Below are 13,195 nucleotides of genomic sequence, written 5' to 3'. Positions count from 1 at the left end.
AACTACAGGGCCCAGCACCTCCCAGAGAAATGAGCCACAAGCAATTAAAGACAGGAAAGAGATTTAGTAAATACAAAGCAGAAGAAAAACACCACCACATATGCATGGGGAAGGAAAGCACAGCATGCAAACCCCAAGGGCCATCTTCAGGGTACTCCCAAGGACTGAGGAGGGATTGTAAAATTCAGAAAATAAACTGCTATCACCACCAGCAGCAAATCTCACAAGATTGTAGCAGCTTATCCAGGCAAAGCAAAGTTCCAAGTTGTTTTAGCTGCCATCACAAGCAAGAACAAGGTGTATCAGAAGAATATGTCATTTCAGACTGGTTAGTTATCATGGAAGTTTCATAATACTGAATAAAAACAGTAAAAAAAAAACCACTCTCCAGAGTTTAAGGGAACACAAAACATACAAAAATGCTAAACTAGTACAAGAAAAAGCTAGATATTCTTATGTTTACTTTATATTATTTTGTGCAAATCAAATATTCAAACAAAGTCAACTTTCCTGCTTATTTGTATGAATCATTCACATTCAGAGCTGTAAAGTTGAATATAGGTGTTTAACAGAAACTGATCTTGGCATCAGACAGATACAACAATACCAACAAGAAAGCCTCAGCTAAGCCTCCCATGCACAGAATATGTTGAGTTGGAAGAGACCCACAAGGATCAGAGTCCAATGCCTGAAGGACTCTGATTTTCATCACCTTACTTTTTGGTCTCTGCCTTCTTTCCCACAATCTTGATCCCCTTCTTCACCTCCTGGCAGAGATTTCACCAGTATTAGAAATCCCTCTTTCATCCAAATGCTTCTACCCATAGATTACAATAGGAATAATTCAATTACCTTACATTCAGTTGTAAATTAGAAGTAGTTCAGCAATTCTGCAGAGCTAAGCCCAAATTAACCACAGGGATTTTCCTAAGAGTATCTCAATTCTTGCTTTAAGTCAATGACAGCTGTGGTTAGAATCTCTACAGATTCAGAAGTTTAAACTCAACATTTATTTATCAGAGGCACAATCATCACAGACAGCACTGAAGATCCTCATTTCAGAGTCCAGGTTTTTTACTTACCTGACTAAATGAACTTACAGCTTACCTGCACTGAATGGGTGCATCCCCAGGCTGTACAAAGAAATATGTGAGGGACTGTAAATAACATCCCAGCATAACATTTCTGCCAAATCCTTGCTGAAAGGGACCAACACTTCAAACAAGAGAACCATCTGAACAGGCGGATGGTCATCCTGAGAAGCCATTACATATTCTGTCACTCTAATTTTGGAAATGTAAGACTACATAGTTGAGAAAATTTACATCTTGAGACCAAAAAGCAAGAACTACTTCAAATGTTCAGTTGTCAAACAGGAGCAATTTCCAGCAACACAAAGTCCCATTGCTTCCAACTGCACAGGGAATTTTCTAGAACTGCAGTGGATTTGGATATATCACATCCTTGGCTACTGGACACAAGGCAAACATACCTTGAATTATTCATGTTAATATTAACTCCAAAGTCAGGAAGTCAGCAATTGTACAGTGACACTACAGGAGGAACAAGAGCCTCTGCAAATCTGCGGGTACAATAAAATTAAGAGCCCAGAACTACCCAACAGGATCTAAACCTGGAAAACCCCTTCAACTCTCTCCACATATAAAGATTTCAAGGAGCCTTCCAAGACAGGAAGAAACCAGAACTGACTTATCTTAATTCTGCTTGCTGTCTTTAGATGCCGGCAAACCTGGAGTGAAAGCTGCCAGCCAGGGTCCTTTCCAATCCTTGGGTAAGTGCTCCATGCACAAACAAGATTCAGAACAAACCCTGCTCCTCTTTTAGTTTTAACCTCATGATCAAAAAGCACAAACACAGAAGCACTGGAAGAATTACAGTACTACAAAGTTTTGTCTAAGATAGGAAAGGATTGGGTCTGTTTTTCTTAAATCTAAGCAACTCAAAACAGAAAGAGCATTTAATTAAAAAGCATCACTGCCATTTGCAAATGAAATTGAGCATTTAAAGTAAATCATCACAAGCATCTGCTGGGAGACATAAATGAATGAAGTACCTTATTATGATAAAGCAAATAAATTAGCTCCTAGAAGTAAACTTCATTTTGCATTGCAGATATCAGTGGCTCTAATTTACAGCTAAGAACAGAGCTGGAGAAAAAACTTCTCAGACTTGGAAGAATCACCATTTTGTTCAATTCATAAAAACCACAAAGTAAATCAAAACCTTACACATTCTTCTTACACATTGCAAATCCTATTACAAATATTTTAGTTGCAAGCGTCAAGTTCTTTAAAATCTGAAGTGTCACTGTTGCTAGGGTTAAATAATGGCAACAGCTTAAAGGCTTTTGCTTTGTTTGAATGAACAATTCTTGGTATCTCAGTTTTTCTTAAAAGAAACCAAAAATAAATCTGTCCAAACCAACCTACACATGCTGAATCAACAGATAAAAATATACCAGCTTTTGTTTAATTCAGTTTCTGCATCTGACAAGAGAAAAATACAGCAGAGATGACTACACAGCACAGTACAACAAATTCAGAGAGAAATTATGAGATGGAGTCAAGCAGAAAAAGAGGAGAGGATAAAGTTAAAGCACACTGAAAAGAGGTGACACTGTGAAAGCTGTAATGAAAGCTGCTCCTCAGGAGGGAGTTTTGGAACCCAGATGCTTTCTGAAGGTTAATAAACAGCAGGCAGCAATTCCAACACCAGCTTCCTTTTGATCCAGTGCTAACATACTTAAATTAACTGACACAAATACTAACAAATTAACAAAAGTTATTAAAATGAACAGACTGTGGTTGAAATAATAAACTTGGGTAAAAGGTGGGCAATGTAATTTTCTCTGGCAAATGGAAGCCCAATTTGTAGGCAATGAAAAATCTTGCCAGTAGTAAATTACACCCCAATCTTGTGTGGCTGAGCAAAAATTTTAAGTGCAACAATTTGCACCAAGTCTCACTTCCAATTTCCTGGGGAAAATATGACCAAATCTCACAAAGTTGTCTCCAATTTGCCAAAGTGTCCTACCCAGTCCACTCTAATGAGGCAAAAAAAAAAATTTTGGGAAGATCTTATTCAAGGTTGAATTTTTGCATCAGTACAAGCACACTGTGAAAGGAGGTTCACAGTCAAGCATGGAAATGGAACCTAAACATTTCAGAGCAATTTAAATGAGAACCTTGGCACTAAAGAATTTGCAAACCCACTGCTTTCATAGCCAGGATACCTCCAGGAGAAAAGAAGAGAGGCCAGAAGGGAATCACATTTGCAAGAAACCTGAAGCATGAGAGGTTCTTGGCAGACATCCATGCAAGTATTAGCTAGAAACTCAACTAATCAATTTAAATAAACTTAAAGGAAAGTAACAGAAACAAAGAGTATATAAATCTAATGATGACAATAAAGAGAACAGATGTGCAGCAAAATCAAGAACTCACCTCTTTGTACTGTGAGTAAAAGAAGCCATTAATTTAAAAACAAACAAACAAAAGTCCATAATTAAACCCAGAACTTATTTTCTTGTCAATTGTGTGAAAATGAAAATCTAATTTCAATTCCAAAAAAGAAATTACTTCTAAAGGATACGGTCTGTGCCAGGGAACAATGTTCTTCCAGTCAACAGCTCAGCCATAATGCATCCCACTGACCAAATATCAACTGAACAAAATAAAACAGAAAACAAAACATGATGCATAAGAATACAGCCTGAGCAGAACCATCCCATCCAACCAGAGCAAATGACTCTGTCCTGAAACAGTCTCATGGCACTTTTTGTCATTTCTTCACACTATAGCTCCAGACATTCTCTTCAACCAGACATATCCCAGTCACTTATTTTAAAAACCACTCTGCTAGGAAAAGCAAGGGATAAGTGCTGACAGTATTTTGCTGATTGCAGTTTCGAAGGTTCAAATTCCTGGTGAATGCTATCACAATGATTCTTCTATCTGACAGAAAGTGGTTCAAATACCAACTCCAAAGCATAAATACCAAGAGTGCCAATTTATGCAATCAAATGAAGGGGAAGCACGTGCAAGGATAACCTCTTTTCTTCCCCCCTCACAATTCAGAAACTTGACAAAACAGAGAATTTCTGTGCTGGCCAAGGGCATTACCTGTCTGGTTGTAGTGCATCCAGTTCAGCATGATCTCAGGGGCCCTGTACCACCGGGTGGCCACGTACCCGGTCATCTCATCATCCGTGTGCCGGGCCAGCCCGAAATCCAGGATCTGCAAACACAAACACAACCACTGCAGGGCAACAAACAACCAGCACAAACACCAGGCAAGCACTGACTGGGGACAGGAGAGGTGGGAGAGCTGCAAAAACACATTATGAAACCAAATTTCACAACCTGTGAAAAGACACTCGGCTAGAACAGCGTAGGACTCGACAATCAGAATTATGGCTGGGTATCTTGTCTCCAAAACAAGTAAACACAAACTAAAGCTGTTAACTCTGCACTTGCATGATGATTCACTAAAAACACAGGACCAGATACAAAAACCACATCCTTACAACTCTACAGCTGGGAAGCATATTATTACTTTTCTATGAAAGTATTTTCAAAAGGAATTGTTTTGACACTTAAGTTGCAAGGGACATTCACATGGCACTCAAATCTCAGTCAAACAAAACAGATTTTTAAATTACATTACCTTTAGCTCACAGTCTTCATTAACAGCTAGGTTACTGGGTTTTAAATCCTAAAAAATTAAACATCTGCATTAACAGTGGAGTATGTGTTGTTCACGAGTCTGAAGTAGGTAAAATTGTAAACAGAGATAAAAATACAGATTCTAACTGAGTGTAAATATTAACTTTGGATAAATTATTTTATCAGAGTCAGAAATCTCTTCTGTGGTTCTCGGAGGTGTCACATACAACCAAATATGCATAAAGGCAACACTGGTGCTGCATATTTGTATTTAAGAGAAAAGCTAATTCACAAAGGAAAATTATGGATCTTGACAACCACTTCCCCAGTTCAATCTTTCTACTACTTAACCAAAAAAAATTTCAGAAAATTTTCTCTGGTTTCTCTTGGTGCTATATTGTAAAAGTTCATGCTTCATTTTTTAAAGATATTGTTTCACTACAGGAAACGATCTTAGAATGAATACTCACCCTGTGTATTATGTCAGCTGAATGGATGTACTGTAAAATAAGATGACAAAATTTATGTAACAGTCCAAGCAGCCACCTCCTCATCTCTTCCCTGGAAAATACTGCCCTAGCCCAGCCCACACAATTCAGATGCTCCAGTCTGTCTGTGTGTCTGTGGGTTTCACCAGGTGGGTGTTCCAGTTTGCCTCTCCTTAGGAACACCCAGGAGTGCTGCCACACGAGTGGAACAACACAAGTAAACAAAACTGAAGAAATGGAAAATTCATTGCCAGAGCAGAGCAGAGGGCATCACAGTTCATCATTTTCTAGACTCTGCCCATAGGAACACATAAAAATGATAGGAAACCTTACTTAAGCAGAGCTCCAGAGAGGCAGAAGTGAAACAACAATAATAAAATGTTATTCTACAATACTTTAGGGAAGTTATAGAAGCCCTATGCACACATCTGAATCTCTGAGGATGTAACATAACATTCACCAGGAACTTCCAGCCCTCATGGTGAGCTGTCCCCATCCAGGGAACACAGGGACACTCACCTTCAGGCCCCGAAGGATCTGGTAAATGAGGAACTGCACGTGGTCATCAGTGAGCTTCTGGCATTTCACAATGTTGTTCAGGTCTGCTCCCATGAGATGTGTCACCAAGTACCTGTGAACAAAACCAAACACGTGGACTGTGAAGCAATCTCTTGAATAGGATTAGGATAAAAACTCCCTATAAATCTCCAGTAGCAGAGCTGACTGTCCCAAAGCACGTTGCTCAATGGAACATAGATCGTGACACTTTAAATAATGTAGCAAATTAGTACAGTGATTCCAACTGCACTGGGCAGTAAACCACAGCAAGTGAACAATTCTGACAAGTCAAATAGCTTAGGATATACTGGAACTTTGTGCTGGAATTCAGGATTATTTGTGAGTGATGGCAGACAAATTAAAGAGAAATATTTCTGTCATAACCTCGGAGGTGTAAGGAGATACAAAAGACATTTTATTGCAATCTTCAGAGAAGTTACCTACACATCATTGAATTCTTCTAGTGATTTGGCAGGGGTGAACACATCCAACAAGCCAATCACCTAGAAAGAAAACAGTGAAGAGAAAAGCTGTGAGATATATTTATAGCAGTTACTAAGATCCTTTGTGGCACTGAAGTATTTATTCCAGTAGATGTTTCATTTCCATCTGTTCAGTGTTGTGCTTTATGCAAGCTAACAAGGCCTCCTGGAACTTGCAAACCTGATGCAGACACACGTGAGAGCTCTGCAGCTCCATTTACTCCCTCAAATCATCATGAACCAGATACTCTAATACCTTGGACTGCTGCAAGCTTTGCATTGAGCATGAGGAAAAAACCATATGCACCAAGGAAAGAGCAATGCTGATGGATGCTCAGTACAGCTGGGGCTGTCCCTGCACTCACATTTTCGTGTTTCATGTGCTTGAGCAGCCGCAGCTCCCGGTAGGTTCTCTTGGCATGGATGATGGACTGGAAGGGCCGCGACAGCTTCTTCACCGCCACCCGCAAACCTGTCTTGGTGTCAAAGGCAGAACTGCAACACAGAGCAGGAAAATCATCAAGTGAACTCTTTGGGAATGCCTTCAAATCCACACTTATTCTAGACACTGAGTTACAGGGAACACCATTTCTCCAATGAAAGTGATTTCTAGGTATCCTGGTCCATAACCTACACACCACCCAAAATAATCACAATTTTACACAACTGTTGGATTCTGCAGAAAATGTTTCAAAGATGAGTCTTGTCCACACAGTAAAGGGAAATCTTGTAGAAAGAAAGAGAAATGTTTATGACTTTGCTGTCTGAAGTGCTCTTAAACATAATCATGCACTAAAACTCTGGAGAGAAGAGCACTTGCACATACTATCACTATTCCTAAACATACTTTCAAACACCACGTTTGATCACAAAATGCTATGCTCAAAATACTATTTTCATGGTTTAAATTCACACAAAAATCCAGGACTTTGCCTAATAAAATCAGTTATAATTAAATTTCTTTGGTAAATCCCATCCAGTCACCAAGTTCTGTGATACAGAAGTGCCTGGGAATGAATGATAAGTAGCTGTACATGACCAAAATTTGTCCCTTTAGCAGAAACCTTGCACATACAAATAGTATTTTTTCCTAAGAGCCCATGAGGACTTATTTAATCCTAGTCAGTAACTATATACATATATACACACATATATAGAGAGAGTACAGTAAAATTATATTTTAAGTAATTTCTTATGCAACTTACAAAGCTATGGTCTGTTCAAAAGGAAGGAGGAAGAGAAAGAGAGGATATGAAACCAACACTTCACTCAAGGCAATAAATATGGGGAAAGTATGGAATGTAAAGAGTCATACAACGACAATACTGGTTGATTTTCCTGTTGTATTTATGATTCAGGTGAACTCCTGGTTCCATTTAAAAGTGAGTATGCACTAGTTCTTGATAAACATCAAGCAAAAAGGAATGCTACATATTTATAAAGTGTTAAATATAAAGCTTAACTAACAAAGCTCAAAACCAATCACAAGAGCAGGCCTGGAATAAACCCACAATTGCATATGCAAACCACAACGCCCACCCCACCGAAGGAGCTATTTGAAATAAAGGCAGCTGTCATTTGCTTTTAAAGCAGCCACCAAGAATTAACCTGCAAAAAGACTCCTTATCTCAAATTTGCCCAGGTTTTAAGGAATTTGGTAAGTGAAATAGAAAACACAACACCAGCAGTGACCCTTCCCCCAGGCCCTGGCAGGGAATGGAAAATCCCTCTGTGCACAGTGGAAGAAGAGCATCTCCCTTTCTATAAAGGGCATGCACAGAGTGGAAAGACCCCTCTGGAAAACACAGGGAGGACACCAGGTCACAGCAGCAGCAACCTGCCAAAGCTGAATTGCTCAAGCTACTCACACTGGCTCAGAAAACACCCCTTAGCAACTACTTCCAATGCAACTTATCCTTTACACCTCAGCCAGGCACACAAAAGAAGCCATCAAGCATTCATTTTTTAATGTTGATTTCAAATTCTCAAGTTTTCACACATCACTAGGAAAAAAAAAATCAATATTTAAGCGGCAACACTTCATGAAATTTAGAATTCCATTTTTTTTCAGCCTCGGGTAAAAATCACCATCTTGCAATACACAAATATCTCTAGATTGGCCTGAAAATACATGCCAGCATTTTACTGATACATAAGGTGTTTTCTAGAACTTAGAGCAAAAATAAGAGTAATCATCATCATTCAGCACATGCTGTTGTAAATTAGTCATGCATCTTCACCAGTTTCCAAACATTTCAGGTACAAAATGCAGCAAATACCAGCAACTCTTTCATCCTGCAAAGAAGGTGATCCCCTGCATCTCAAACCTCCACAGCTCCAGAGACAAATTTCTCTCTTGGCTTCCAAGATTTTGAGATTTCAGAGCCACCAGACACAAAATAAGCTATTTCAGGATTCAGATGAAATTCAATTTCACTTTTTGTTTTTAAATGACATTTTTGGGGTCATATCAAGTCACTGTGCTGCTGCAGTAGCTGTACAACCTCCAAGGGAACTGCAGCCAGCAGTACTGGTTAAACAGCACAATGCACAAGCTCAGGAAAGAAAATTCTGTGTAATTGAACATTCACAATCTGGACTTAAAGTCAGAACACAAAGTCTGGTCGTATTTGAGGCCTAAAGACTATTTCCCCACAGACAAATCATGCTGAGTAATTTTCTGCCAATACAGATAACTGGCTAATGGTTCCTGCAGAGCTACAGAACAGCTGTCAGCTGGAGAACATTTTAAAGAACACGAAGCTGCCTTTCATCACAGACTTTAAAACAGCTGCATTACATTGATCACATTTCAGCTAAAGAAGCCCAATTAGGAAAAAATTACATGATCCACAGTTTTAAATCCCTTTTAAAACAAGATCACCACAAATTTAGAATTTATTACACTTTTTTTTGACCTCTTACATAGTACTGTGCTATGGCAAATGAACTGCATCCACCTCACCCCAAGTGAGCTAAAATTACAGTTCTGATCTAACCTGAATTGAATCCAGAACACAGGAGGTAGAAAAAAACAATTACTTTAGAGAACCAAGGTTACTTATGAGCACAATTTATTTAAATATTAAATAATCAGAATGTTATTTTTTGTGCAAAGGCTATTTTGCGAAACAGAAGCTGCTCATTGCAAGTGCCCCTGCAAATACCCAAGCTAACAGAATCTCCTTAGTGCTACCTCTGAAGTTAATTAATGCACTCCTAATCAGACAGAAAAACACAGTTAGCACCTGACAGTTTATTATTGACTGCAGTCACTTCTGTACCTGCACTTCAGTCATCACCCTCCCAACACACTTTAAAGTGGCAAATATCATTCTCCTGTGCTAGAACAGCTTCTGCTTCTAAGAGAGCAGCAATAAAAATCTCCCTGTAGGACACGTGCTCTCAGTAATTTCCCTTAATATCCCAAGTTCCCCTACAGTCCAAACTCCTTGCCAGCCCTCTCAGAGCTCTGCTCACAGCTTTTCTGTGCCTGCCCTTCTCCTACTCAGCTCCCCTCTCCCCACACATCTTCTGCCAATCCTTCCTGTGTGGCTGCTTCACCCACTCACTTTTACAGTTCTGTTCCTATCACTCCTCACAGATCTACCACACCTTGCAGGAGGAGCAGGCACCTGTCCCTCCAAGCACACACAGGATTTGGAGGCACTTGCACGCTTTGATAAGGGATTAGAAAAAAAATCCACAGAGGAAATGTTTCTACAAATGTGGTATTTAGGGTTATTTCATTTCCTCTAGACCCTAATGTCCTAAAATTTCTTAAATCTATAATGTTTCTCTAAATTCTCAGTATCCAAGAAATTCAGACTCAGTACAACTGTGGGTTGAAATGGGAAGAAATCACAGGTTTTGGAGGGCTGTATCACTTGACAGTCTATTTTTAAAAAGCTAAAAAAATCTTATGCAAGATTTTGAGGAGTAAGTCTTGGCCATTCAATCCTTTCCAAATTAGTTAAGGCAATACAGATAGCTTGCAAAGCAACTAAACCAAACCCCTCATTTTACAAAGGCATTAATACAACAAAGAACAGCTGCAAAAATATACTAATTAAGTAAACTAAGATATACCGAATGTGCTTCACAGCCTTTTAGAAATTGATGGGAAATTTGTGAAAACACCATTTTGCTTAGCTCAGAGCTGGCTGAACTGATGCCAGGAGTCGAGACTTCCCTCCAGCACAGGCAAGAAATGAAGCAATCCTCCAACTGAAGTGTGAGTCACCAATCAATCCCATCTCTGCTCAGCAACTTCCCACTGCAAGATGTTGTATTGTCTAGGCCCCTCTCCTTCCGTGAAATATTACAAAATGGATATGTCAGGAACCCTTTTTCCAATGCAGGCCTGGTTACCAAAGCATGCAAGAGACTGTGTTGTATAAATACACTAAATGTTGCAAGAATGAATGAAACAGCATTTCATACAACAGATGCCATGGCAATTATTATGTGATTTAGGAAGAATCAATCTGAGGATATGTGTAGATTTTTCTCAAAGTTTTGGAACTTAATTCCTACTTGCAGTTTTTAAAAAAATGGAACCTGAAAAATCCCTGAGCTGGCCATTTGAACCTCATTCTTCCAGCACATCACCCTTCAGAAAACTCTGCAATATTTGCTCTCATTTCAGGCAGTGCCTCAGGCTGCCTGCAGAAAATGCCTCTCCCTCCATCCACTGACTCCCAATAGTCAGGTTTGTGCACTAGGGAGCTCCAAGCCACACTCACAGCACATTCAAAGCAGCCTACAACAGCTCCCTAGTCTAAGTGACTCATCTGGCTCCTTAATGCTTTCTTTTTTATTCATTTTCCCCTCCACTTTCTGGAGATTGCTCATTTTCAAATGCCTCATTTTGTCAACTTAAACAACAGAGCATTTGATTACATTTGAATACAATAATTCAGTGAACACACATGAAACTATATTTACCATTTTAAGGAATGTTAAAACACCACTATGTACTATCCCAACAGGGATGCACCAAATTCCAAATGAAACTTTTTACTGGACAGAAAAAAAAATCTCTAAAGGGACAGAGCAGAACAAGTCCTTGCAGGGATACCATAAATAATATGCATCACCACTTACAGCTTAATAAACGTCCATAAATATTCAAAAGTTTTTGTTGTTTTCTTATATTTTTCAATTCTGACATACTTTCCATATCACAACATATTTTCTGAAAACTATTTTTAGAAGAACATTAACATGGACTGTAAAAAGACTCTGCCACATGTCTGAAATTGCTTCCAATACAAAACTGTTTCACTTGGTCTGAACAAAGTTGCACAATCTTCGAAAGTTTTGACACAGCAAAACAGGAAATTCATGATGCAAACTCTTTAGTTACTGGTTGAAAACAAACTTTGCAAGTATTACATGTACAGTGGAGATTGTAGGGAGGGGAAGAGAAAATGGGAGTGGGGTATATGATGTAGGATCAACCTTAAAATACAAAGGACAAGGCACCAAGCAAATTAATTTCCCATTACATTTCAGGAGTTGCATAACTCTGTGACACTTACGGGGGTATTTATCAGCTGTGTCAACAAGGTCCTTCTTTCACCAAAAGAAACCTGTCTATTCCCTTCCAATCAAAATCATTCTATAATTATACTTTAAAAAAAAACAAACCAAAACAACACCTCAGCAAGTATACTGGTTATTCTTGCTACAAAATTGACCAGTCTGGTTTACTTTTATGAAATGCAAGCCTCTGCACACTTCAATCACAGCATTTTAAAAAATGCAAGTTATTTAAGCTCAATTTACCACCAATTTTATAACAGGTTAAGAACAGCTGAGCATTTCATTAAAACTGTAGCATGTGCAAAGAAACTTATTTTCTTTACTAGCAAAATGCAGCATGTGTCCCTCCTTATAATAAAATTGATACCCATAATGTAAATTTGCATACTACATTAACAAAAACATATGCATGCCTGCTCGAACACAACAGCACAGCAGCTTTGTAATTATGCACCCATAGTTCAAAATTCTGCTCACACTTTGAGAGAACCAAAGAAGACAGAATAAAACCCAGAATGCTCATGTGGAAGATGTTTCTTAATCAAAGGAGGCAGTAATCTGTGAACATTTAACTAAATGACTGCTAAAGTCTAGAGTCAAACTGATTAAAATACTACCTTGTCTTTAAGTTTAAGCAAAGTATGCAGCTCTATTTAAGTTTAATGATCCACAGCAGCTCAGCAGAGAAGCTACAAATTAAGGAGGCATTGTATCTCACACATGCAGCCTGGTTTGTTCCTATTGGGTAAGCATTAAAAACTAAACTCTTCCAGCTCCCTGTATTTCTGCAGGTCTCACAGCAGGACTTCACTCTCCCAGGGAGCACATTCTGCAGTATGTGCAGTATGTGTACTGCAGTAATTCCATAGCAATAAAACGAGTCCTCCTGTGTTCATCTATTATTGCCAAGAGAATATCGGTGCTTGTAAATCCACTATAACAAGTCAGGAATACAAAACCAGCCCTCCCAGCATTCTCTCTATTTCTTGCCTGTCAACAAATTCCGGATGAAAATACAATTGCCTCAAATATAATCTATCCTTCAGGTGCAGAAAGAAACTGGGACAAGAGCTGCCAAGCCCTCAGCTCTGCAAAGCTATCGGGGGGCTTAGCAGGCTCCATCCCTCTGCACTCCCCACCTACTAACTGCAAGAAACCTCACTGAAATATGTCCATATGAGCTCATTCGGGGCGGGACGGGGGAGGCCGGCAACGACACATTATTATCTTCCCCTGCAAAAATGTTTCAGAGCCACCTGCCATGTGGTGCAATCCCCGACGCATTCCAAAGACCAGACTGCGGCTTCCCGGCAGCACCGCGCGTAAAGCCGGGGAGGAAAAATGTCTCTTGCAGGAGGCTGGCGGAGAGCTGGGGACAGGAATCTCTAGGGGACAGGAGCCCCGGCGGACACAGGAGCCCCGCTTGCCGCCGTGC

At 39.4% G+C, this 13,195-nt stretch overlaps 1 protein-coding gene across 3 annotated transcripts in view; it reads right to left on the bottom strand.

The window, feature by feature from the left end:
• The window catches only part of LOC102044158 (mitogen-activated protein kinase 14), a 25,692-nt gene that overhangs the window by 8,153 nt on the left and 4,344 nt on the right, over positions 1-13,195 (bottom strand). For 2 of the 3 annotated variants that reach the window (XM_031063945.1, XM_014310516.2), the window contains exons 2-8: positions 6,579-6,708; positions 6,176-6,234; positions 5,693-5,804; positions 5,156-5,185; positions 4,687-4,734; positions 4,143-4,257; positions 3,613-3,684 (exon numbers count right to left, since the gene is read on the bottom strand). In XM_031063945.1, the coding sequence (XP_030919805.1) occupies positions 3,613-3,684; positions 4,143-4,257; positions 4,687-4,734; positions 5,156-5,185; positions 5,693-5,804; positions 6,176-6,234; positions 6,579-6,593 (451 nt within the window). In that variant the 5' untranslated portion in view covers positions 6,594-6,708. Of the gene's footprint in view, positions 1-3,612; positions 3,685-4,142; positions 4,258-4,686; positions 4,735-5,155; positions 5,186-5,692; positions 5,805-6,171; positions 6,235-6,578; positions 6,709-13,195 lie in introns of those variants that run through there. The other variant, XM_031063944.1, reaches the window with a different exon arrangement.

This window comes from Geospiza fortis, unplaced genomic scaffold, assembly GCF_000277835.1.
Source record: "Geospiza fortis unplaced genomic scaffold, GeoFor_1.0 scaffold422, whole genome shotgun sequence".
Lineage (NCBI taxonomy): Eukaryota > Metazoa > Chordata > Aves > Passeriformes > Thraupidae > Geospiza > Geospiza fortis.
The sequence above is the reverse complement of the archived record's forward strand: the minus strand, read 5'-3'. Positions and strand labels throughout refer to the sequence as shown.